Source organism: Chaetomium fimeti (assembly GCF_033439085.1).
Source record: "Chaetomium fimeti strain CBS 168.71 chromosome Unknown B0H64scaffold_5, whole genome shotgun sequence".
In the NCBI taxonomy this organism is placed as follows: Eukaryota; Fungi; Ascomycota; class Sordariomycetes; order Sordariales; family Chaetomiaceae; genus Chaetomium; species Chaetomium fimeti.
The window spans coordinates 3161151-3184819 of record NW_026944333.1 but is presented as its reverse complement, the minus strand read 5'-3'; the positions used below and the strand labels follow the sequence as shown (position 1 = coordinate 3184819).

The 23669-nt window shown below is 57.5% G+C and overlaps 8 protein-coding genes across 8 annotated transcripts; 4 read left to right on the top strand and 4 right to left on the bottom strand.

Moving 5' to 3' along the window:
* Window positions 1–445: 445 nt before the first annotated feature.
* Window positions 446–1974, top strand: B0H64DRAFT_463937 (uncharacterized protein; the record flags this gene model as incomplete). Its single annotated transcript, XM_062807616.1, has 4 exons — window positions 446–1235; window positions 1322–1548; window positions 1645–1714; window positions 1778–1974. The coding sequence occupies 4 exons, from the start codon at window positions 446–448 to the stop codon at window positions 1972–1974; spliced, it is 1284 nt and encodes a 427-aa protein (XP_062658369.1).
* Window positions 1975–2241: 267 nt separating this feature from the next.
* Window positions 2242–4450, bottom strand: B0H64DRAFT_401744 (uncharacterized protein). Its single transcript, XM_062804184.1, has 3 exons — window positions 4042–4450; window positions 3512–3967; window positions 2242–3429 (listed from the first exon to the last, which is right to left on the bottom strand). The coding sequence occupies exons 1-3, from the start codon at window positions 4084–4086 to the stop codon at window positions 2551–2553; spliced, it is 1380 nt and encodes a 459-aa protein (XP_062658368.1). The 5' UTR covers window positions 4087–4450; the 3' UTR covers window positions 2242–2550.
* Window positions 4451–4756: 306 nt separating this feature from the next.
* B0H64DRAFT_401743 (uncharacterized protein) lies at window positions 4757–6829 on the top strand. Its single transcript, XM_062804183.1, has 3 exons — window positions 4757–5442; window positions 5510–6348; window positions 6411–6829. Exons 1-3 carry the CDS (start codon window positions 5188–5190, stop codon window positions 6544–6546), a joined length of 1230 nt encoding a protein of 409 aa, XP_062658367.1. The 5' UTR covers window positions 4757–5187; the 3' UTR covers window positions 6547–6829.
* Window positions 6830–7662: 833 nt separating this feature from the next.
* On the bottom strand, window positions 7663–11003 carry B0H64DRAFT_443883 (uncharacterized protein; the record flags this gene model as incomplete). Its single annotated transcript, XM_062806741.1, has 5 exons — window positions 7663–8020; window positions 8100–8309; window positions 8393–9384; window positions 9437–10392; window positions 10451–11003. 5 exons carry the CDS (start codon window positions 11001–11003, stop codon window positions 7663–7665), a joined length of 3069 nt encoding a protein of 1022 aa, XP_062658366.1.
* A 490-nt stretch (window positions 11004–11493) lies between these two features.
* Window positions 11494–13805, bottom strand: B0H64DRAFT_196608 (ATP-dependent DNA helicase II subunit 1). The gene is made up of 3 exons (XM_062799178.1): window positions 13568–13805; window positions 12909–13514; window positions 11494–12859 (listed from the first exon to the last, which is right to left on the bottom strand). Exons 1-3 carry the CDS (start codon window positions 13634–13636, stop codon window positions 11600–11602), a joined length of 1935 nt encoding a protein of 644 aa, XP_062658365.1. The 5' UTR covers window positions 13637–13805; the 3' UTR covers window positions 11494–11599.
* Window positions 13806–13997: 192 nt separating this feature from the next.
* Window positions 13998–15574, top strand: B0H64DRAFT_196596 (uncharacterized protein). The gene is made up of 3 exons (XM_062799177.1): window positions 13998–14389; window positions 14452–15034; window positions 15092–15574. Exons 1-3 carry the CDS (start codon window positions 14189–14191, stop codon window positions 15535–15537), a joined length of 1230 nt encoding a protein of 409 aa, XP_062658364.1. The 5' UTR covers window positions 13998–14188; the 3' UTR covers window positions 15538–15574.
* A 3178-nt stretch (window positions 15575–18752) lies between these two features.
* Window positions 18753–22109, top strand: B0H64DRAFT_196563 (fungal-specific transcription factor domain-containing protein). Its single transcript, XM_062799176.1, has 2 exons — window positions 18753–20751; window positions 20807–22109. The coding sequence occupies exons 1-2, from the start codon at window positions 19160–19162 to the stop codon at window positions 21918–21920; spliced, it is 2706 nt and encodes a 901-aa protein (XP_062658363.1). The 5' UTR covers window positions 18753–19159; the 3' UTR covers window positions 21921–22109.
* Window positions 22110–22139: 30 nt separating this feature from the next.
* On the bottom strand, window positions 22140–23251 carry B0H64DRAFT_375586 (HIT-like domain-containing protein; the record flags this gene model as incomplete). The annotated part of the gene is made up of 3 exons (XM_062802428.1): window positions 22140–22165; window positions 22573–23092; window positions 23153–23251. The coding sequence occupies 3 exons, from the start codon at window positions 23249–23251 to the stop codon at window positions 22140–22142; spliced, it is 645 nt and encodes a 214-aa protein (XP_062658362.1).
* Window positions 23252–23669: the final 418 nt, after the last annotated feature.

Sequence of the window (23669 nt, the reverse complement as noted above, 5' to 3'; positions counted from 1 at the left end):
GTATAATAGGGATGGCCTGATTACCTAGGTAGCGAATAGTTACGATGTTTTGGAGCTGTGAATGCAAGCCCCCGTCACTTGAAAAAAGAAATGGGGAGTGTGAGAGTCACAGGAAAAATCACAATTCACTGCAGCGATGGGACAGCCAATCGTTCGGGTACTCGACCGAGAAAACTAACAAGTTGATGCTGTACCCGGATTTCAAGTTCAGACAAACGAGCACAGCTTTCTTCACGCCGGTTGATGGATTGTCTGCCACCTGAGATAAAATTACGAGAATCATTTGCTTCGCGGATTTCTTTTCTTCCTCCTTCTTCTTGCTCATCGCTCCCGTCATCTTTCTCCCGCTTCGCACTTTTCGTGATTACCTACCCCCTATTATTTACTACAAGCTTTTTTTCATACTTCTCAAGACACTTACGGTACTTAGGTACTTACTTTCATCATGCCTAGCAGAGGCGGAAAATCGCGTGGCCGTGCGGGCAGCAACACTCACAGCGGACAAGGAAAGCGCGACACTGCCCAGCAGGCAGCCATTCCCACACACCCAGGGGAAGGATCCAAGCCGGGGCTGCATGAGAGTCAGCCAAAGGACGCTGCCTCCAAAACCGACAGAGAGAAACGGGCCAGCCGATATGAACAGGCTCGCGAGCTGCAACTGCGGGAGGATGCGATCACACGCTTGCGTGCGCAACTCGGTCAAAAGGAACGGGAATGCACGCAAATCAGACACCTGCGGGATGAGTTGCAGAGCCGGCTGGGCCGAGCCGAAGAACAAAATGAAGAGCTCAGAGAGCAGGTCAAACAGTATGAGGCGGCGCACTTTCGGCTGGTCGGAGAAGAATCTCTTCAACCGTACCTCCGCAAAATGATCCGGTGGGCGGCTTTGCCCGTTGACTGTACGGACGGTGAGAGACCAGATACTGCGGTCGAATGGTATTGGGATCACATCGACGGGGAAGTCCGTTTCTTGTCCGAATGCTTTTTTCCGTATCCGGCGCCATGGGACAGTTTACCACCCGCTTTGCGAGAGAAGCTGGCTCGCTTGACGCCAAAAGCGCAGGAGTATATCGAGGACAAACACTGCGACGCCGTCTTTCTCTATGAGGCCTGGATTTGGCGCACCCTAGTCGACACACTGTTTCCCGACGTTGGGGCCACCGAGGGACCGCTGGTCGGAGAGCAGAGTGAACACTGGGCAGCCTACGCCCGCCTCCGACGTCTTGCGGCACCACGTAAGTAGCCCCAGATGATCTCTTCCCGGGCCCGGCGAATCGACGGGACAACAAGATCCCAGACTGACGAGTTGGGGCGGACACAGACCTAGCAACTAGTGAAGAAGAAGACACATCTTGGACCGTCCGGTATCGCATCTGGCGCAATCTCACCGTGGGCATCATACAACACGTCACCGGGGACAAGACACGAATCTCTCCTGATTCTGTAGCCAACGCCTTGAAGAACGAACTCGACCCCCTTTTCTGCACCGACCATGGGATGACCCGGGAACGGCTGCACGAAGTCATCCAATGCATCGCCCAATCTGCCGTGAAGATGGATTTGTGCATGGAACTCGACCGGGGGAGCTGAGATGTCATCTCTCGTCACCCGGATACCGGTGCTCTGTCTGGCTTCCCGCTCGAGACCGCCCAGAGGGCCGACGGCTTCCAGATGGCACCAATAGGCTCGAGGCCTCTCGAGGTCCTGTCGTCTTGTAAGCGGCACTGGCGCCCCTTCACTTCCCCTGCGATACTGGCTTGCTGACGCAGTTTAACAGTCGACGGCCGGAACATCCAACTTATCACCACGCCTCAATTGCGAATGCGTGGGAACTACTATGGATGTGCCAACGGCTTACCAATGATCCAGAAGTACCGGATGACGGTCTTGACGGACAAACCTGGTCCCCCTATCCCAGTCGAGAAAGATGGCGGTGTTACTGTTAGTACGGGAACATCGCCAGAAGGTGCATGATTGTATTGGTTGGGGGGTAGGGACGGTGGGACGGGGGGACGGGGGGTGTCTCAAGGCACACAGACGGAGAGGCCGTCAGATGTGGAAGTGGCGGGTTGCTAAAGGCTGCATTTAAACGTACTAGTAGGCGGATGGTCCTGTGAGGTACGAATCGGTACGGTAGAAAATACCAACCACGGTTGTCGCTGCGTGCTGTTACATGAGGGAGCCGCCTCATCACCGTAGTATCAGACTCGGGGAAGGGGCATCTCAAGTTCTGCTGTCGAACCTCGCTTGCTCTACGAGTACTCCGCAATCTCACGCTCCAGGTAATCGTCTCAATCAGCAGAAATAGTACCATATTGTACAAGTTACACCTAGAATACATGCATCATGCTATGCACATCCATGTGCTCTAGTTATTCATGTCCCTCTTCCGATGAGCATGCCCTGCCCATGACCACCACACACCCCCACCCGGCAAATACAACAACACCTGGGTTGTATCCCCCCTGTATCCCCCTATTCGCCGCCACCACCTCGATCGCACGCCAGCAGGCCAACATTCAACCCGCGACCACCTCCCGCCCGAGGCGCTTAGCCTCTCCGCAGGTACCAGTTGAAGGCCAGCTGGGACAGCACGGGGGCGAACGGGGTGGGGACCTCGGACAGGCCCGGGCGGGCGACGGGGTGGCGGAGGTAGACGGCGGCGCAGATGTTCTGGTTGACCTCGAGGTAGCGCGGGATGAAGGCGAAGGGGGACATCCAGTCGCGGGGCTTCCAGGGGGTGGCGTAGGGCTTGGAGTCGTCGCGCGGGTTCTCGGCCTCGCGCCGCATCATCCACAGGAGCACCGTGCGCTGCTGGGCCGTCAGCAGGCCGACCTTGGCCGCCGCGCTGCCGCTGCGGAGCATCTTGGCCACGTCCGGGCCTTGCTGCTCTTGCTGCTTCTTCCACTCGATCGTCGCCTTCTTGGCCTTGGCGGCTTGCTGCGTGTATGAGAGGGACATCTCGGAGAGGAGGTCGGTCAGCTCCCGTTCGGCTTGGTTCATCTCCGCTACGGACGGGTCGTCGGCTTTCCGGCTGCGGTTCATGGTCTCCTTGATCTGCACGAGCAGCTTGCGGAGCGCCTTCTTCTCCTTGGCACGCATGACCTGGTCTTTCATCGACATGACGTTTTGGGCGCGTGTTTTAAGCTCTCTGAGGGTTTTAAAGTGCTTCGACTTGGCGGCGTCCGCATCGACGGTTTCCGCCGCACCCTCTGCCGCACCCTCTGCTGCACCTTCCGCCGCGCCTTCGGCGGTTTCGGTGGCTTCTCCTTCGGCGACCTCGCCTTCTTCCCCTTCGCTCGTCTCGGTGTTTTTGGGTGCTTTTTGATTGCGGTTTGGCCTCTTCGGTTGCCCGGTTGCTGTCATGACCCGCTCGATATCGACTTGGAACATGTCACCCGGGTTGAGGAGGTAGCCGGGGTACGTCATCTGGCGATTCGAGAAAGGTTAGCGAGCTGGAGCGGCCGCCCCGCGCGGGGCTGCGTTGTGTTTTTCAAGGGTAAAAATGCACCTTCTTCCCGTTCACCGTCACGGCTCCGTGCAGCACAAACTGCCGGGCTTGTCTCGCACTGCTAGCAAAGAGGGCGCGGAAGATGGCGATATCGAGTCGGCGTTCCATCGGAGCGAATATCATCTGCATGTACGGCGTCGCTTGATTGAGGTTGCCCCTGTTCCGCGGCCCTGGAATGTCGGAGCCATCCGCCATTTTTCGGCCCGACCCACGGCCGGCGGCTTGCTCGCTGCCATCGTGCTGAGCCATGTAAGCCGGATCCATGTTGATGGCGGCGAGAGAGCGGCGGCTGAACATGCGCTCCCACTGGTATTCCTTGATGTGCTCGCCGTGGTAGCCGCGGGTCAGGGATTTGGACATCCATTTCTGCTGGAAGAAGGTTTTGGACTGGAGGAAGGGCGTTCGGAGGCGAGAGAGGTTAAACAAGTTGTACTTGTTCCATGTTTGGCGCACACGCTGCAAGGGCCAGACGGGGTCAGTCGAGAGGTGGGGGTGGCAGATGCGGTGGTAGAGGGGAAGAGTGAACCCACGGGGCGCTTCAGGCCGTGAAACCTCAACAACCTGCGTTGCTTCATGGTGGTGGGTCTGTCGGCTTGTCGGTGCCGTTTATCTGTCTATTTGTCTATAGGGACTGTGTCGTTGTCGTTGTAGTCGTAGTCGTCGTTGTCGGGCTTGTCCCTACGTTGGGGGAATATAATTGCCGTCGGGTTGGTGTGCCCCCGCCGTGGTTTAGCCCCGGCCTTGCACTGTCATGTGGTGTACCAAGCCGCCAGATAAATCACCAAAAATCCCGACACCTCAATGGTGAGCTAGAGGGGGGTGTATTCGCGGTGTTGCTCTGCCTCGAACAGCTGTAATCGCCCGAAAAAGTTTCCCTCTCTCCAATTCGACCCGACGCGATCGCTCACGTGAGGACCAGGTTCCTGGGTGAAATTTCGCTGAATTTCCGTTCATTGACAACCCAAATGTCCTTCGTGCAGGACTGCGCATACATTACATTCGTTACGCCTTGTATTACGGACCCACTTCATTGCGGCTTTTACCGTTGCGGAGACCATCTTGGCGCTTCTGCAACAAGCTCCTTGGGCGGGCGGTGAGGGGCGGCAAGCGGAAAATCTCCAATTGATGAGCGACAATCGCAGTGTGGGGTTGCCGTCTTGGTTTTTGCAAACGCGCTTGTCAATGGACGGAGCCTCCAAGTCGCGCCAATCGATCCGAGGAATTCAAGAACCAAAAGTAGAGATGGCTCCTTGTGGTTCATGGTCGCGTGCAAAGAGTAGCTGCAATGATGGCGTGCCCCCGCTGAGCCCCCTCAGGCAACAAGATTGAATTTCAATCACCCATGATCCGTTTTGACTCTTTCTGTTCCGGCTCCGGTGACTCTTTTTCGAAGGCGGTACATCCCTGTGACTCTGCTGAACCTCGACGCTACGGTCGCTACCCCACCAACAATTTTGTGCAGCAGCTCTCCCTCCTCCAACAAGGGCACATGCACCCAACTTTCTTCATCTGCTCACAGACTTTTCGCTCTTGCGCAGACTGGCTGACTCTTCTTTCCCTCCAACCACTTTTCCATTCGAGACATTCGGGTAGATCTTTATCGTCTGTCAATTGCTCAATCCCACTTCTCATCTCATTTCGACTACATCTCGTTCGGCGCACAGCCACTCGTCGACATGAGCGACGGTGCCATCAAGGAGCAGGCCGACGCGGCCGCTGCCGCCGTCGAGGTGCAGCCTGTGGAGGAGGCCGCCCCGGCTGTTGAGACCACCGATAACAGTGCTCAAGACACGAAGAATGGCGAGGACAAGAAGCCCGATAACATTCTGAAGACGACTGCCAGAATCAACCACAAGGATTTCAAGCAGAACCGCAAGTACGACCCGACCACTCAGCCCGTGTCAGATGACCCGGCCAAGATCCGCGCCCAGGTATGTGATGCCCCCTACAACGGGAATTCCTTGCGCGACCGTGCACCGACTGACCCCGCCCCCCTAGGTTGAGTTCTACTTCAGCGACAGCAACCTGCCGACCGACAAGTTCATGTGGGAGAGCACCGGTGGCGAGGAGAACAAGCCCATGTCGCTCAAGACCATCGCCAGCTTCAAGCGCATGCGCCAGTTCCAGCCCTACAGCGCCGTCGTTGCCGCCCTGCGCGAGAGCACCTTCCTCGACGTCGAGGGCGAGGAGGGCGAGGAGACGCTCAAGCGCAAGACGCCCTACGTGTCCTCCAACGACGCCCAGCGGGCCCGCGTGGCCGCATCCGTCTACGCCAAGGGCTTCGGCGACGAGGAGGCGTCCACCCAGTTCGACATCGAGGCCTTCTTCTCTACCCACGGTCATGTCAAGCACGTCAAGCTGCGCCGCACCGCCGAGGAGCTCTTCAAGGGCTCCGTCTTCGTCGAGTTCGGGACAGCCGAAGAGGCTGACGCCTTCGTCCAGCTGGACCCCAAGCCCACGTGGAAGGGCCACGATCTGTTGATCATGAAGAAGAAGGACTACCTGGACGAGAAGAACAGGCAGATCAAGGCAGGCGAGATCGAGCCCAACACCAACCGACGCAACGCCTTCTTCGAGGGTAAGGAGCGCGGATCAGATCGTCGCGGGCGTGGAGGCCGCGGAGGCCGGGGACGTGATGACCGCAACGGTCGGGAGGGCAGGTCGGAGGGGGGTGAGAACGGCCACAAGAACGGCTTCAAGGGCGGTCGGGGTCGTGGCAGGGGAGGGAGGGGCGGTCGTGGTTTCCGCGGTGGTCGTGGTGGTCCCCGTGGCCGCGACAACAACAACAGGGATCGTGACGAGAAGAAGAGCGAGGAGACCCGGCAGAACACCAATGAGTATGTCCCCGCACCACCAGTCGTACACTTTGTCATTCTTTACTTACTAACAACCCTTACAGTGTTCAAGTGCCCACTATCCAATCCACCGCTAAGAACGGCGACACTAATGGCAAGCGCGCCCGCGAAGACGACGGCGGCGACGCGCCTCCCGCAAAGAAGGTCGATAGCAAGGCAGCAGCTGTTGCGGCGCAATAGGGGAACGGAGTTCTGGTCTGAGTCATTTGATGGGAACGGCAAACGAAAAGAACACAAAAGCTCAAGGAGGGAGGAGACAGGACGTGGAATGCCTGGCATTTTGCTCCCTCCCTTCCGACACATTCCCTGTGTTGGTTGGGGTATCCGACTGAGCTGATGGGCTGAGTTGTAAATTATCCGATACGGATGGCGTTTTTCGGCTGGTCTGTTTTTAAATTCATTTTCTTTCCCCACTAGACGGTTGTCACTTGCCATATAACATAGCGATAACGTTAAGTCATTTGAGCATGCCGTGTGGTTGTGGTGGGTGATGTTTGTGACGGCATCTGTCCTTCGGCAGCCATGACCCCCACCACTTCGGTATCGCCGCCATGGCTCGTGATATTACAATGGATCTAAACAAACCCCGTTTTCCCGTCCGCCATCTTCCTGGCCTTGAAAGTATTGGGTATCTGAGCTCAAAAAACCAAACCGCGCCGCCTGAATAACCCATGACTAGAAAATCAACCACCAATGCCTCGCACGTCCTCGGCCCTGTCGACGGTTTGCCGTGATTGCCGCTTGCGAGCTATGAAAAGGGGACCCACTTCGCAGAGCATCGCACACACAAACGCATCTATTGAGTCGATTAGCGGTCGGAAGATGGGGTTGAGCGATGGGGTTGGTGGCTCCAACGTACCGAAAACCGGCCGTGCCACCTGTTAAGGCCTCCGGAATAAAGGCACCCCAGCCGCTACGTCGTCGGAGTGTGATTCGATCGAATGAGCGGGCTGAAACGGCTCGTCGCCGTTGGACTCCACGACAGAAGCGAGTTGGCTTAGTGGCGGATGTGAGCAAGACGGGGCTGGTGGGGAGAACCCAAATGTAACTGACTCGCAAGGATCGTTCATAAACCAACAATATAAAACAAGATCAGGAGGGACTTTGGTTGATTGCAGCAGCGAGGTGCAACTGACAGCCCCAGCCCTCCCGGATAACCATTGGCCCAGTGTATGGGCCATGACAGTGGTCCTACACACCCCCTTGGAGGGAAAGGCCGGGCAGCTGGGACCCGAACTAGCGACGGCCAACCCCATGCGCAGGGGCCTTAAATCAGATCGAACCCGACCCTAGATTCTATCCGGCCGGGTTGCTTCTGAGCAGGTCATACAGCGACTGTTCGCCGTCCATGCTGCTGTAGGTGTGGCTCGACAAGTTCATCGACCTTTGTTGCTGCGCTGGGTGACTATGGCTGCCGTGACCCCCGTGCTCGCGCCCATGCGACGTGCCCGCCGCGGCGGAGTAGGAGTTGCTCACGCTGCCCGCGGCCGCCGAGTTGTAGCCAGAAGACGCGCTGTTGGTGGTTGCCCCAAAACCGTATCCCCAGTTCTGGTGGCTGCCACTGGCCTGTTGCTGCGGCTGTTGCTGCTGGCTCATGTTGTTCACATACCCGTTGTAGCTTGGCTGTTGTTGGGATTGTTGGTTGTGCTGCTGCCTTTGCTGTTGTTGCAGTTGTTGGTTATATGCACTCGATGGGCCTCGAGGTTGAGTTGGTGGCGGTCGCACGCTAAAACCTTGTAATGCCTGCGACGGTGGAGGATTGGAAGCTGCGTTGTAGGATGCCGCCCTTGTGGCCGACTGAGTAGCGTTGTACGCATGCGTATTCGCGGATTGAGGAGTCGGCGTTGAGGCTGTCCATTGCGCTGCGCTTGCCGTCGCGGCTGGGTTGGAGGAATACGACGAGGCCACGTTCTGTGATGCTGTCGCTGGGTATGTGGCGGATGCTGTATTCGACATTCGAGCATCATAGTTATCAGTCGAGTACGAGCTCGGCTGATTGGAGGTTTGGTTGGGATATGGTTGGTACGACACGCGCTCGCTAGAGGGCTCAGCTTGAGTGTTGCCATTTTGATATTGGCTATAGCCGTATCCTTGAGCCGGGTTAGGCTGGACCGCCGAGCTGGACTGGGTCGCGGTAGAGGGAGCATGATTATTTTGACGCGACGTGGCGCGAGCAGGTTGAACGGCAGCCTGGATCGGCGAGTTGCGGGCCGGCTGTGTGGCGACGGGCTGGCCAGCATTTCCCCAGCCTGATGCCGGCTGTTGCAGGGAGCCGTCGTGCGCCTTTGATACAGGTGCAGATTTCTTAGCTCTGGCTTGCCTCGGCGAGGTCCTGGTTGCTTGGGAGGGAGTGCTAGACATTGATTGCCAGGCAGCTTGATTGTCCGTCGTGGCGCTCGCGTTACCTCCGTTGGCGGGCTGGCCGACCGGGAGACTACGCCTTGATGCTGTGGCCGGGGTTCCCGAACTTCCACGCCCACCCTGTTCGACGGCAGGAGCTGGCCTTCGATGGGCCGCTGGGGGCTGAGGATGGGTGTACCCGTGCAACGAGGCCTCGGGGGCTTCTGATCCCGAGTTTGGCGTGTAGTCCGGCTCTATTGCGGCCGACGGAATGTTGGATTGGCGAAGTTCCGTGGAAACAGTGGCGCTAACTTGTGGGAAGCTTAGTCCAGAGGGGTGCTGATAAATGCCATGGACCTGGTTGAACACGTCCGACGGGGTCTCAGCCTGATGGGCCGTTGATTCAGAGACCGGCACGTTCACTGCCTGGTCGAGATGACCGTCGTAGTGTTCCTGGGCCGGGGCTGGCTCATGTGGCGGCTGGACAACGGGTGCGATATTTAAACCTGGTGAACCCAAACCATCCGGCTCTTCGACCGGCATTGCTGGCCTGGCCTGCTCGGCGGCTTCTGGAACTGTGTCGGCTGCCTTGCTCTGCCTTGACTTTGAAGCAGGAGGGTAAACGCATGCGACACCATCCCTGACGCACATTGAGCAAGATGGTTTTACTTTGTCGCACTACACTGCTGTTAGTTTTCATATCGATCAGACAAGGAAGCGAACCACCAACCTTGCTCTTGTACTTCTTGATGCGGCAGTTGTCGCAGATGCGCCACTGCCTCCGTTCACCGACCTCGGAGCTCTGTGTCCTACCCGTTCCCGCACCTCCCGTCTCTGGTTTCTTCCGTGATTTCTTCGGGTTCACAGGTTGGGGGACTCCCGTTGCTACCGGGCTAGAGTTGTTCGCATCGGTAGGAGTTGACTGCTCTGCAGAGCTCGACCCATCCTTAGTGGGATGAACTATGCGCAGTCTCTCGGCGCCATACTCGAGCAACATCGCCAGAGAGTCGTTTTGCAGTTCCGGCGACTGGTTGGCAAAGATATTGAACTGTTCGGCCGACAAAGTTTTCGGGTCAAGATTATTGTCACTGAGTAGTTTGATTGCCACCTCCCGCCGCCTTGCGGCCTCTCCTGGAGGCAGATTGAGGATTGAATGAGCATGCACCCCACTATTGATGGATGCCGTGGCCGCATCGTTCGCAGCGCCCACAAGCCCCTCCGGGTAACTGCCCGAACCGCCCGGCTGCGGACCATCGGGGGTTCCTCCTTGGGTGTTGTAAAGCTGGCGTGCTGATGGATCACCCACTGGAAGGGCACCCGGCATTTCCGGGGGCAGAACAGCGCCAGACGGCGCGATCGGAGCGAGAGAGTCCTTCTTCTTGCGGCTCCTTTTCGGTTGTGACCCCTCCCCGACCGTGATGCCGTTCTCTCCTGCCCGCTTTTTCGAGGGCCTCGGCGTCTTCGGCTTAGGTTCCTTCGGTGGCCTCGGCTCCTTTGGCGCCTTTGGCTCCTTGGCCTTCTTCGCTGGGGTCTTGATCACGGGTGCAACCGGTGGCGGCGCAAGTAGTTCCATAAGCTGCGCAACGGTCTTGTGAATTGGGGTATGTTCGTATTTTACATCGATGGTCTTGGTCGATTTGGAGAAGGCGATCTTAACGGAACCCCGGCAATCGAACGCCGGACGAGCTGGGAGGCCCTGGTTAGCAACGATAGATACTCGCATCAAAAGCGCGGGCTCGCGTACCCAAGTGAATCGGATCTTGCCCGCCCTTCTCACTCCATTCTCCAATGACCGTCTTCGCAGGCGTCTTGGAGGCCTGACGGTTCCACGCCTGCCATGAGTCCTTGCAAATGTAGGTAAACGTCCAGCCCTGCTCGCTGCGCGAGACCTGCCGCACCGTCCAATTGCTCGAATCCACCGCTCTCAGCGACATGATGATCTGCCTTGCGATCGTGGTCTGTAGGGCCGGGTCGTCGACCGGCTGGTTGACAAGGGCATCAATGGCATTGACTCTCCTCGCTGGTTGGCCTGGATTTCCGTTTGCAGCGGTCACCGCGCTCGACCGTGCTACTCCCAGTAGCGGGTCGATGTTCGACACGCCCTCGGGAGCCTCATTTTCCGCATCGGTAACGGGAATTTCGAAGGTCGCAGTCGCCCGAATTTCGAACGTCACCGAAGTGTGGTCGGCACGCGTTTCGGTGACGCGGTTGTGAAGCAGATCGCGTAGTTGCGCTTGGAGATCAGCTACAGAGCCGCAGGCCGGGTTCGACTGGCCGGCGCCCAGCAGCGCCTCCATTGTCGGTCGCCTTTTTCGATCAGGTTGTGCAGTGTGTCCTCATCTCTGGGTAAGAAAAAAAAGGGCGGGGCCGGTGAACTTCAATCGAAAACCGATACGGTGTCGGGATCTCGGCCGTGGTGGGGCGTGCGATACGTCGCAGGTGCCGACGGAAATCGAAGTCGCCTTGCAAACGCGGGAATGTTGAAGCTCGGAGCAAAGCAGCCGCGTGCTTGCGTGTGTTGGAGAACCAGTCAGAGCGAGCAGGGGAGTGGTATAGTGGGGTTGGTGGGACCCTCCCCGGGGAAGGCACCCGGCCGCCTCGCTACTTCGGAGGAATCTGGAGATACGGAGGAAAGATTGTACGAAAACAAAAACAATAAATTCAAGATACCTACCAGGTAGTTTGTCGTTTCAAGACGGATCTCACCGACTTCCAGTCCCAATTCCTCAACTTGATTGCGCCAGTCACAGGGGTACTCTCAAAAAACATCACGAGATAATATTCGTGAAGTAGTAGTATAGGTACACTTTAGGTTTCTCCGCTCCGCTATAGCATCATCATTCCAAGCCAACCTAGAAGCAGCTGATACCAAAGAGAAAGATTCTTCCTGCATTCACGCGTTTTCCTCGATCCACTGTTCCAACTTCTCCACCAAGTCCGCCTTCTTACCCACTGCACTGACTCCCTTACTCGCCAACACATCCTTCAGCTCTGCCACCGTCATCTTCTTGAGCGTGTCTTGTTCGAAAGCAACCCTGAGCTGCGCATTGCTCAACTGACCTCCCGCTGCTTTCTTCGGGGCGGGCTTGGTGCGCTTCGCTAGCGGCCGGCTCACTTCCTCGTCCTCCGCCTCACGCTTCATTGCTCTGCTCTTCATGAGCCCCCCAGCCTTCTCGGCGAGTGCTTCCTTCCAGTCGGCTAAATACCCGCCAACCCGCTTGTCGATTTGTTTATACTTTGGGATCGTTGCATCGTCCAAGGTTTCTGGTACGTCCTCTTCGAGTGCCATGGCCTGCAGGATCTTGTAATGCCATTGCAAGGACGGGTTGGGGTATTTTAGCGGGTTGTACATGGCTTTTGGTAGCTGGAGGTTCTGGACGATCTCCCGCATCTTGTCCGTGAGCTCGTCGGCCGGCTTTGGTGGTGCTGACAGATCCACGTTCCTGACATCGTCGGCAAAGGGAAGCGGGTACAGCCATAGTCCCGCCGGGAGATATGGCGTCTCCGATGTCTCATCGTCCATCGCTCTTGAAGGGATGATGGCCACCATGATGGGATTCGCGTTTTCGCGGGCCACAAACCATGCGATTCCGACCTTGTCCGCGTCGAGCAGTTTCTGCCACAACGCAGAGAATACACGGGTGGAGCCGACAAATTGCTCTTCGCTCGGGAAGATGAAGATAGACTTCTTCACCGAAGCCCACGTCGGCAACAGAGAGCGCGGCTTGAACCCGATGACTCGAAGCACCTTTCCCCCGAGGTTCTTTAACGATGCCGCTTCCTCGGGTTTGAAGTGAATGTACTCGCCGCCGAACTTGTACGCCTTCTTCACCTCGGACTTATCGACAGTCCTCGTTGCTGAATCAACTTTGATGGTCTCGGATTGGGCAAGCTGCGCTTGCTCCCCCCCAAGCCAAACGTAGCATGTGCGTGCAGGCTGTTGGCGATGGAGAGGCATGTAGCCCTTTACTGATATTGTGACATTGGGCGCAATTTCGAAGTGCAGGTTCGAGAAATACGCCCGTTTCGGTGTCTGTTTTGAGTTGATGTTGGATATAAGGGAGTTCAGGAGGCTCAGGCCATCGCCCGACTTGGAGGTCTTGACCTCATCTGAAGAACCCGCCTCAGTCGCCGGGTCGCGATAAATGATATCCTAGGCCAAAGTTAGGACGTGTTCAGCCAACCACGAGGGGGAAACCTACGTCATAGAATTTGGACACATCAAAGGCTTTTCCTTCGTGGCTAACGGGGAAAAGTTCGATGACAACACCAAGGTCATAAAGATCCTTCGCGCGTACTGCTGCCGCAGACTTTGCCGCCTTGTCCTTTCCATGTGGACTATCGTTGTCCGTGATAATGAACAGCCGTCGGGAGCCAAAGTTTGCCGCATTGGTGGTGAACACCTGATTGGCGCAAAAGAGCACATTGGCCATAGACGCGGGCTCCTTCGCCGGGACAAGCACTTCGTCTGGGTCTTCCCCTTCCTCCACCAATTCCTTCAGGTTCTTGACGTCCTCAGCAGCGGGGACGTCAAGATCGGTAAAGAGGTAGCAGTGAGGGTACCCAGAGCTGCGGCCGCCAACCTCGTCACGGAACTTTGACTTTTCTGTGCCGAAGAGCAGGATTCCCATCATATCCTTAGGTTGCGCAATGATGCGTTGCTGCATGAATTGATAGGCGCATTTCAGGGCTGCAGCAATAGCCGAGTCCTTGTCCGCCTTCTTCTTGTCCGTAGCCGGGGGCTGTTGAAGCATCGACGAGCTGACATCAATCGCAAACAACACGGCATCTTTTTGTGTCTTGTAATCCTGGTAAATGTCAGCGGAAGAGTCAAGAGGAATGAATGACTGGGGAATCTCACAGTCTCATCCAGCTCTTCCTCTCCCTCATCCGCATCTGGCCGCCTGTCGTCATCACCTCCCCACGCCATTGTCGAGTAATTGGCAATCTAGAAGCCTAATTAATGTGTTGGATGTTTGTGCAATTCAAGTTTGGAGGTTGAACTTGTTTTTTTGGTTTGTTGTCGTGTTGAAAACGAAAGCCGGCGCAAAGTTTGGATGCAAGACGGATAAGTGCAGGTGCGACGCGACGGGATTCTAGGCTGACACGCCTGCCTAACGCCAGAACATGTGACGACCTCTCGAGCAAGTTGTCAGCGCAGCGCAATTGATCAATGCTAATTGGCCGCAATAATCCCCGCGAATCTGCAACGTCATGGCGATGCCAAGAACGCAAGTTGTCGGTCTCTGATCTTGCCGTCGCCGACGGGCCCGGAAAGTACGAGTGGAGAGTGATCTGGCCCTTCCTTCTCCTGCCTTCGCCACCACCGTTCCAAACGGTGTCAGCTTCAATTCGAGAGTCAATTAAAGACTTCCCCGGCCTGGCTGTGTGATTGTCCCCTTTTGTTATTTTTCGCACGTCGACCCCTCCTCCTGATTCCGCCCAAGTCGCCTCGGATTCTCCGTGTCCGCTCCGTTCCAATATGGCCCTCCGACTCCCCGCCGCGATGCGGCCCCTCCGGACCTTCGGACTCGTGAAACCGTCGGCACAACAAGTACGATGGCTTGCGACGCCGGCTCACCCAGTCACTCGGGACTCTGGGCCCGGGACGGCCATGGTCTTCCTCAACATGGGTGGACCATCAACGACCGACGAAGTGGGCGACTTCCTCAGCAGGTTATTCGTGGGTAGACCCCATGTTTTCCAATGCGATTCGCCAGATTCGCGCCGCTAACTGGCACACAGTCCGACGGCGACCTCATCCCCCTTGGCCGGCTCCAAGGCTACATCGGCCCGCTCCTCTCCAACCGGCGCACGCCCAAGATCCAGAAACAATATGCGGCCATCGGCGGCGGTTCACCCATCCGCAAGTGGTCCGAGCATCAATGCGCCGAGATGTGTAAGATCCTCGACAAGATCTGTCCCGAGACGGCGCCGCACAAGCCCTACGTAGCCTTCCGCTACGCGAACCCGCTCACCGAGGACATGTACCGGCAGATGTTGGCCGACGGGTTCGGCAACGGCCGCGGCGGCCGCGCAGTCGCCTTCACACAGTACCCCCAGTACTCGTGTTCGACCACAGGGAGCAGCCTGAACGAGCTGTGGAAGTGGCGGCAGCGGCTGGAGGGCAAGGCCGGGCCGCTGGAGGACGGGAACGATGGGACTATCAAGTGGAGTGTTATTGACCGGTGGCCGGCGCATTCGGGCTTGGTTGAGGCGTTTGCGCAGAACATCGAAGCCAAGTTGCAAGAGTACCCAGCGGAGAAGCGGGACAAGGTCGTGCTGCTCTTCTCGGCGCACAGTTTGCCCATGACAGTGGTGAACAGGGGTAGGCACTCCCCCCCAATCAAGGCCGCTTCACTTTGCACCATTAACAGAATTACAGGTGACCCCTACCCCGCCGAAGTGGCCGCGACCGTCCACGCCGTGATGCAGCGGTTGAACAACGTCAACCCCTATCGGCTGTGCTGGCAATCCCAGGTTGGCCCGCAGCCCTGGCTCGGCCCGCAGACGTCCAGCTCGGTGGAGGACTACATCGCCAAGGGCCAGAAGGACCTCCTGCTGATCCCGATCGCCTTCACGTCCGACCACATCGAGACGCTCTACGAGCTCGACGAAGAAGTCATCGGCGAATCCGGGCACGCCGACACGGTCAAGCGCGTGGAGAGCCTGAACGGCAGCCCGGTGTTCATCCAGGCGCTCGCCGACCTGGCCAAGTCGCACCTCGCCAGCGGGATCGCGTGCTCGACGCAGATGGGCCTGAGGTGTCCGGGCTGCAAGAGCGAGAGGTGTGCCGAGTCGAAGAAGTTCTTTGCGAGCCAGCAGGTATAAGTGGGTCGCTGCAGTCCGGGGGGGGGGGGGTTGTGGTGTATATGCTATTAACGGGGTGTGAAATGTATGTACACTATCGCGGCTCGCTGATGTGTCGACCGCAACTGGGAGAAAATTGCTTGGAAATAAAATAGAACATGCCCCGTTCAGCCTCCATCATACATTCATAAGTTTCTGTCATCGGTTTCGGGTCAAGCTCCGTTACCGCGAAAGCACACATCAAACATGGTGTGGTGCCACAGCACATGGAGAGTTTCCCGTGTACATGGTGTTGCGTCGCCCTCCCCGCGACCCGTCTCACCCCGGAATCGAGCCGAGGTTAAGCCCGCCGTTGGGCTTGTGGCCAAGTATACGAACTGTGGCCCGGAAGTTTGAGCCCCATTGAGGAAATTGACCTCGTAAATGCCAAGATTGCCTCAGCCTGCACGGCATTTATTGCGATGCCAGGGTCTTGCATGACGGAGCTTGGCGGAAATGCTTGACTTGACGTTTTTCTTGACCATTCTCGACTCACAGCTGCAGGCGGCTTGCTGGCAAGACATGGGGGGAGATGTGGAGGAGGTGTTTGGTTCGGGGCAAGTAGCCGACGGCCGGAAACAACGGGAACAAACGGGTCGAGCCGGGCTGATTAATTGGCGATAGCTGGTCTGTCTGTTAGTGATACATTTTGGTCATGTTCCCTTCGCCGGCCCAGGGTGCTGATTCCACACCCTTTGTGGTGAAAGCCCTGCCGGTTTGACTGAGGGTGTGATATCGTCTGGTATGTCCCACCACACGGGCATGACGCAAGAGACATTCTTTTGGTCCCCCAAGGATTAAATATACCTAGAGGTGTATGGGTTCCCTCAAGAAAAGAATATCAACAACATCCCGCAGCCCCTCTTCCCCGACCAACCTAGGGATTTTACTCGGAAGTGGCTTACCGCCGAGCGTGGACCAAAGCCCTAGCATGGGCTTGACCGCTTGGAGCTCCACGTATGGAAGGGGGACGGCCCGATGCCGTTTCCCTAGCGCCCTTCCAGAATGTGTCACCCCCGATGACGACGAGGGGCAGCTAGTGGGTGGCCAATCCGGGCTCCCCGTGTAACAAGCGTCGCTGTAACCGTAGCGACTATCGGAGGAGCGGTAGCGGCTCGAGCAGCAAGGCTAGGTCCGGATCAGTCGGCAGCCTATGTCGGCAGCCGCCGTCGAGGTAGCATTCGCTGTGGCATCCGTGCCAGTCACGGCAAGAGAGAAGATGACTGCATCCATCCTATAACCGCCGGCATGCCAGTCGCAGGAGCAGTCATGGTAATTGCTGCACGAGTGAGCATAATAAGACTGGTTGCAGTTGTGGTGCTATGAGGAGGGAATATCGTAGGTTCCAGACCGGTTGGGGGTTTGGATGGACTGCCGTTACTGCCGTAGCTACCGTGCTTGCCTGCGGGAAACCCCATAGAGCCCTCCCTTACGAGGGCGGGTTTGTAATCCCACCTAGCGACACCCAACTCCCCAATGCCTCCCTCTCTCGACTGAGCGCCACTTCGGCATGGTCGCTGTTGCGGGCGCAAACAAGTTAACTCAACCGATAAAAGTTGGTGAGTTGGAGCTATCTTATTTCGGACGGCTATCGAGACAGAGAGCTAGTGATAGCAGAGCATATGCCGTAGCTTGCCTCTGCAGAGCCCACGTTGGATAACGTAGGGCCCATAAGTCTGGTTGAGGTCGTGCGACTGGCCGCCAAAGATATCTAAGCAGAGTGAGCGCATGTTGAATTAATTATCTGGAAGTGAACGCGCAAGTGGGGGGTTGCAGAGACCACGGCGGCAGGAACAGGGAGTCGCCGCAGTATGCCCGGGTTGAGCACGGAGCGGCAACAAGAAAGTGTGTTGAAATTATCACCCTTTCCGACCTTAGCAATTCGTTTTGGTCAGAGATCGAATTGGACCAGTGTATCAACCTCCCCACAGGGTGGAAACCACAGGATTCGGCATCTTGATCGTTTCGTGGCTGTAGTGCCTCGAATCCTGACCATGATGGTGACCTTTGGCGGTGCTCGACTCGGTAGCTGGGCAGGTGGGAGTGCTCTGGACATTCTGTATGTACCCTACCTATCGAAGGTACCTATGTACGAAGAGAATGCGATATGCCAATATGCAATTAGTAGGTATTCAGCACCTTCGTGAGTGAGTTCTTGGCGGACTTCTTCCTGCTCCAATCCCACGACGCCTGCATCAGATCCGCTGACAATTTGGTTCCCCCACGCTGGGTCTCGCCCCGACGATCTTCCCACCGGCCTCTGGTGCCCCAGTCTTGGCAGCATCCCTTCCCCCTGAGCAGGATGGTGACGCAACTTTCAGGTCCTCACCCACCAGGGTTGCTGTGGGCTGCCAAACTCTCGCGGGGCTTCGAGGGACGTTGGGGGCTTTCCCCGATCGAAGTATTATTTCTGCACACATCATATTGAAGAACACGGACTGTTTCCTTGACAGCGAGCACCTGAGATGCCAAGGGGCTAATTGGCACGTGAGCGGTTTCTGCTCCAGTCAACGCAACGCAGGGTAGGCAGGCCCCAGAGCAGCCCGTCAATTCAGCCGTCATCGCACCGCCAGTGCGTGCAGCGGCGCTCATCCCGCAACTTTCACCACGGGCAGCGTTATCTCCTCCTTGTTGTCGCGGGATTTCCGAGCTTATCGTTGCACTTTCCCACAGCCAGTTGAATCCCACCTCCTCGCAACCCCTCCGCGTGTCCCCCCGGCTCGAATTACCGCCGCACACCTTCCAGGTTGTTGCCGGCTCAGCCGCCCGTGGGTTCGCCACCCATGCCATCGAAAGTGAGCTTGTTCTGGGTCCCTGCGCTGCGGCCCCAAAGCATCCGGGGGATATTTTGGAACCTGGAAAAGCCGCAGTCTCACCCCGCCTTTTTTATGCCGAATCACCAGCAGATAGTTATCCGATGCTACAAAGCGGTGTAGTGTGCGCTGCCAAACCAGCGGTTCCCGCTCATGCGCCCACCAGGTATATAATGCGAGCAATGGCATTGATGGCTTTTGAATATCGACCTAGGAAGACAGGACCTACACTCCTTACCTCGACAACCGAGTCAGGACCCGTGGACCGCTCTCTCTCCCTCTCGCCATAATCGAAGCATTACTTGGTACTGTGCAATTGATTACCCGCATGCTGCCAAGGCTGTCTCCAAGGCAAACCGCCGAGATAAAAGCGCGATTGGAAACTCTCCTTGTCTGGTTGCTCCCACCATCCGCGCTCGCCTAAACGCGACTCGGTAACAATTACCTACGATATTACCTCTTCAGGCCCAAGAGCGTTGCAAGTGGGCCGCTAGAACGAGGCCGGCGCTCCCCCCGGGCCCCAGCCATTGTTCCTGATTTGGCCCCCGCATTCCCATCAACCGAGAGCAATTGCCTGCAGGCCGTCAGGAGTTGCGCTGGACATTCACTTTCGTCTGAAAAAAGAGCGCGAAGGTGTCAACATACCGAAGGTACGGATACTAGCCAGGAACACCGCCGATTTCCCCACCAACCCCGGATTTCGGATTCGCGGGGCTCCAGTAAATTGCGCCAAACCCGCTGGAAACCCGCCGCCGCCGCCTCGATTGCCGGATGCACTTCCCGCAACTGCAATGCCCGGCCACGACACACCCCCGGTTTCTCTCCACCCGGGCGGGCAAGACGATTACGGCGCCTTCGCCGAGCCCTCCCGGCCGCCGCCGACATCCTCCAAGAAGAAATCACGACGCGCCGCCGATCCCGCCAACCAGAAACGGCGATGTGTCAGCACCGCCTGTATCGCTTGCCGGAAGAGAAAGTCCAAGTGCGATGGCGCGATCCCCAGCTGCGCGGCCTGCGCCAGCGTCTACGGCACCGAGTGCGTCTATGACCCGAACTCGGACCACCGCCGGAAAGGCGTGTACCGCGAAAAGACAGACAGCATGAAAGCCCGGAACTCGACTCTCCAGGTGCTGATCGAGGCCATCCTAAACGCGGCCGAGGACGACGTGCCGACCATCGTGAGAAAGATACGCACATGCGACAGCCTCGATTCCGTGGCAGAATCCATACTCAGAAACGAGGTCGAGGACGGGGACACAGACGGAGCGAGCGGTTATACGGACGACGAATATGCCGCCAACCAACCAGTGGAGGGCGAGAGGGAGCTTGCGCGCAAGATGGGAGAGCTTCGCCTCGAGAATGGCTCCGTACGCTATATCGGCGGCACCTCGCACTTGATTTATCTGGGCGATCAGTCGGATGACCTCGACGAGCCGGAATCCGACAGCTACCTCTCGATTGAAGAGCCGACGACCAGCTGGACCGAAGTCACCAAGGACACTCAACTAATCATTCATTTGATCAACATGTACTTCGGCTGGCATTATCCCTACTTTGCCACCCTATCCAAGTCCCTCTTCTACAGGGATTTCCTCAAAGGCAAACCGCAAGGGCAGCCCAGAACGACCGTGTATTGCACACCCTTGCTCGTCAACGTCATTCTGGCCCTCGGCTGCCACTTCACCAGCGCCGCCGGCGCCTTTGCAGTCCCCGGTGACAGTAGGACCAAGGGCGACCACTTTTTTGCCGAGGCGAAGCGCTTGATCGTCGAGAACGACGAGTACGCGAAACCCAAGCTCGCCACGGTGCAGGCCCTGGCGCTCATGTCGGTTCGCGAGGCAGGGTGCGGGCGAGAGGCCAACGGGTGGGTGTACAGCGGCATGAGCTTCCGCATGGCGCAGGATATTGGGTTGAACCTCAACCTCGGCGGGGCTGCAAAAGATAAGGGCTCGCTCGACGAACAAGAGGTTGATGCGCGCAGAATCACGTTTTGGGGCTGCTTCCTCTTCGACAAGTGCTGGTCCAATTATCTGGGGCGGCTGCCGCAGATCCCCAAGAATACCTACAATGTTCCCAAGTACGACGTATTCCCCGACGAAGATGCCGACTTGTGGTCGCCGTACACGGAGAGCGGGTTCGACCAGTCATCGAAGCAGCCTTCTCGGACGCGGGCGGTCGGGCTGCACTTGAGCCAACTCTGCGAGATCAGCAGCGACCTGTTGCTTTTCTTCTACCACCCCAACCATATCGGACGGTCAACCGGCAGGAACATCGAGGTCAAAAAGCTCAGCGAGCTCCATCGCCGGTTAGAAGAGTGGAAAAAGGAACTGCCAAACGAGTTCGAACCAAAGGATGGCCAGCTACCACACGTCATTCTAATGCAGTAAGTACCTAGGCCCGAACCACTGGGCGAGAGCCGGCCGGTTGACACATCACAGCATGTTTTTCCATCTACAGTACATCCACCTCTTCAAAGCGTTCCTCAAGTACACCCCGGCGACGTCGCCATTGCCGACACACGTCTCCCCGTGGCGGATGTGCGGTGCTAACGCCGGGGCCATCTCCAAGCTCATGCGCCTGTACAAGAAGTTGTACGATCTCAGGCAGATCTGCAATATTGCCGTGTATATGGTGCAGACTGCTTGCACGATACATATCCTGCACCTCCCAGAGAAGACGGCCAAGCGGGACATTATTCACGGCGTGAAGCATTTGGAGGAGATCGCCGAGGACTGGTTGTGCGCGAGGAGGGCACTGAGCACCCTGAGCGTGCTTGCGCGGAAGTGGAAGGTTGAGCTGCCCGAAGAGGCCGCTCTTGTGCTGCAGCGGACCGATGAGAAATACGGGACGGTCAGCATCTCCGACGTCCCTTCGCCAACCGGGTCGGGGCCGTCATCTACACGGTCACCGCCACCAAACCCGGAGACTGTCACGCAGTCGCCAACAACAAACGGCCAAGAACAGTACACGCCTCCGAACCAATATGTCGACCCGGCACCCCAACCGATGGCGCTCGATGTCCCCCCGAGGAGTGTGCCCGCCGACATGATGAGCAGCGTGGCGGGAGCCGGGATGGCCCCGAATCTACAGCGCATGCATAACCGAGACCCGCGGCGAATGACGCAACCACTCGCGGCCACATCCATGCCCATGGGCGATCCCCTATCAGATATCAGTTCGTGGGCCGTCTCACCAGGGACGCGGACCATGCCTAGCTACACGCAAGCCTTTGCCCCCGTCCATGCGCATAGCAACATGGCCCCCCCGCCGACTTCCCGCCCCGGGGGACGCCAAATCTCACCCACCTCCCTGTACGCCATCGACGGACAGGACTGGTACCTAAAAGACGGCGTGAATTGGCAACAAAACTTCCAGACATGGGGGCTCGGCGCTGGCGCCAATCAGCCCCCCGCCCCGGACGGACGTAGCAGGAACCCGGGGATTAGTGATCCGTCCATGTTTGTGTTTCGAGGGGTCAATATGAACGATATGGACTCGGGTTTCGACTCGCTTGGGATGGATAGCCTGGACCATCTCTCCGGGTTAGATTAGGCGTTCCTGAGACAGCGCGCTTTGTATCTGTAGGGGGGGGCATGTGGCGGTTTGGTTATGGTGTTATAGTCACGGAATACATCTGGCGGTATCTGGTTGGGGGGGTAGCATCTCGGTTTGGAATGCGGAAAGGGGCAGGTCGTTTATTTGTTTCAGTCGGGCGATTATACTGCGTATATACCAGACTCTGCTATCAAAAACCTCTATTCTACAGCTTGTCTACTGAACCATGGTCCCGGTTCCAACTGGAGTCCTGTATGCGGGTATCTCAGCCCATAGCCAAGTGCTTCTCTCTTCTCTTCGTACCGAGTTTAAACCACGCGGTCTAACAGAGCCCCCCGCCCCCGCCCCCTAACAGAATCCCCTGCAAAGTAAAGCTACAACCCATCCCTCTCCATCGCCTCCAACACCCCCTTATAAACCGCCGCCTCGGCCTCCATCTCCCGCATCCCCCTCTCCACCCTCGCCGCATCCTCAATACTCGGAAAACTCCCCCCAGGCACCGGCCTCCCCTCCCCATCCACCACCACCCCGTTCACCTCCCTTCCCCTTCCCGGTAATCCCCCCTTCACATCCACATACCCCCCCTTTCCCTCTCCACCCACCACTCCTCCCCCATCCCCCCCTTCCCCCCCATCCCCCCCTTCCCCACGTTCCTCCCGATCCCGATCCCACAGCCCCCCGCCGACGTTCCCCGCCTCGGCCGCCATCTGCTCGTACACGGCGTCGGACGGCGTCGACGCCGGCTTGGCGGTCGCGCCCCGGATGCGCGGGATCACGTGCACGTGCACGTGGGCGACGGTCTGCCCGGCCTCGGCGCCGTCCTGCACGGCGATGTTGAAGGCGCCGTCGGTGGGCGTTGCTGCTAATCCCTTGCTTTCCCTTGAGGGGGTGGGGGTGCCAGTTGGGGTGGTGCTGGTGTTGGTGGGGGTAGGGGCGGTGCTGTTTGGGGGTGGGTTGGTAGGGGACGGGGAGGGGTTAGAGGGGGGGAGGAAGTAGTGGCGGGCGAGCATGCGCTGGACGCGCTGGACGCAGGTGAAGAGGTCGGTGAGTTCCGGCGTGGAAAGGTCGGTTAGGCGGCGGTGGGGTTGGTGCGGGCAGACGAGGACGTGGCCGGGGAGGAGGGGCTTGAGGTTGACGAGGGCGAAGGTGTGGGGGGTGGAGAGGAAGACCTTTGGGGGGGTGGTTAGGAGTAAGCTGTTTTTATTGAGGGACCTAAAGAGGCGGCTTACTTGGTCGGTGACTTCGAATGGGCCAAAATGGATAGGCTTTTGGGGTTGTTTCTGTTGCGCGGGCGGTTGCGCCGTGGATGGGAGGTTGTTGCTGCTCATTCTCGCGATGAAGATTCTTGATGCTTGTAGTGACGGAATTGGGGAGAGTAATGAGCGGGTGATTTGATGCCAGGACCTTCTGAGGGGAATCATGCTCATCAGCTATGAGATGCAGTAGCTTGCGTCGGCTAAATCATTGGCGTGGTACTCTCGAGGTGCGTTGAGACGTTGCTTGATGTATTTGTGTATTTGAGTGGGAAACTGGGAAGTGGCCCGAGGGTGAATTACAAAGCGCCTGGGTTATTGCTAAGTTTGAGACCAGCGCCTAGCTGAGGTTTTATTTTACCGTGGAAGACTAAAAAAGTACAATTTATATATCTAAATCTTATCCTATTGCTATTCTTGACCAAGATCGACTTCCTGTATAAAGAGATTTGTGATAAATAACTAAGCATTGCATGATGATTCCCTGTTACGT

Bases quoted from the DNA above. Each gene is read 5' to 3' on its own strand.
- B0H64DRAFT_196608 (XM_062799178.1), bottom strand. From the start codon at position 13,636: ATGGCGTGGGGAGGTGATGACGACAGGCGGCCAGATGCGGATGAGGGA. The intron at 13,515-13,567 runs GTGAGATTCCCC...GACATTTACCAG, and splicing joins AGGAAGAGCTGGATGAGACT to GATTACAAGACACAAAAAGA. The intron at 12,860-12,908 runs GTAGGTTTCCCC...ACTTTGGCCTAG, and splicing joins ATGTGTCCAAATTCTATGAC to GATATCATTTATCGCGACCC.
- B0H64DRAFT_196563 (XM_062799176.1), top strand. From the start codon at position 19,160: ATGCCCGGCCACGACACACCCCCGGTTTCTCTCCACCCGGGCGGGCAA. The intron at 20,752-20,806 runs GTAAGTACCTAG...GACACATCACAG, and splicing joins CCACACGTCATTCTAATGCA to CATGTTTTTCCATCTACAGT.
- B0H64DRAFT_401744 (XM_062804184.1), bottom strand. From the start codon at position 4,086: ATGAAGCAACGCAGGTTGTTGAGGTTTCACGGCCTGAAGCGCCCC. The intron at 3,968-4,041 runs GTGGGTTCACTC...TGGCCCTTGCAG, and splicing joins TTCACGGCCTGAAGCGCCCC to CGTGTGCGCCAAACATGGAA. The intron at 3,430-3,511 runs GTGCATTTTTAC...TCGAATCGCCAG, and splicing joins TGACGGTGAACGGGAAGAAG to ATGACGTACCCCGGCTACCT.
- B0H64DRAFT_401743 (XM_062804183.1), top strand. From the start codon at position 5,188: ATGAGCGACGGTGCCATCAAGGAGCAGGCCGACGCGGCCGCTGCCGCC. The intron at 5,443-5,509 runs GTATGTGATGCC...CCGCCCCCCTAG, and splicing joins CGGCCAAGATCCGCGCCCAG to GTTGAGTTCTACTTCAGCGA. The intron at 6,349-6,410 runs GTATGTCCCCGC...CAACCCTTACAG, and splicing joins ACCCGGCAGAACACCAATGA to TGTTCAAGTGCCCACTATCC.
- B0H64DRAFT_196596 (XM_062799177.1), top strand. From the start codon at position 14,189: ATGGCCCTCCGACTCCCCGCCGCGATGCGGCCCCTCCGGACCTTCGGA. The intron at 14,390-14,451 runs GTGGGTAGACCC...ACTGGCACACAG, and splicing joins ACTTCCTCAGCAGGTTATTC to TCCGACGGCGACCTCATCCC. The intron at 15,035-15,091 runs GTAGGCACTCCC...ACAGAATTACAG, and splicing joins CATGACAGTGGTGAACAGGG to GTGACCCCTACCCCGCCGAA.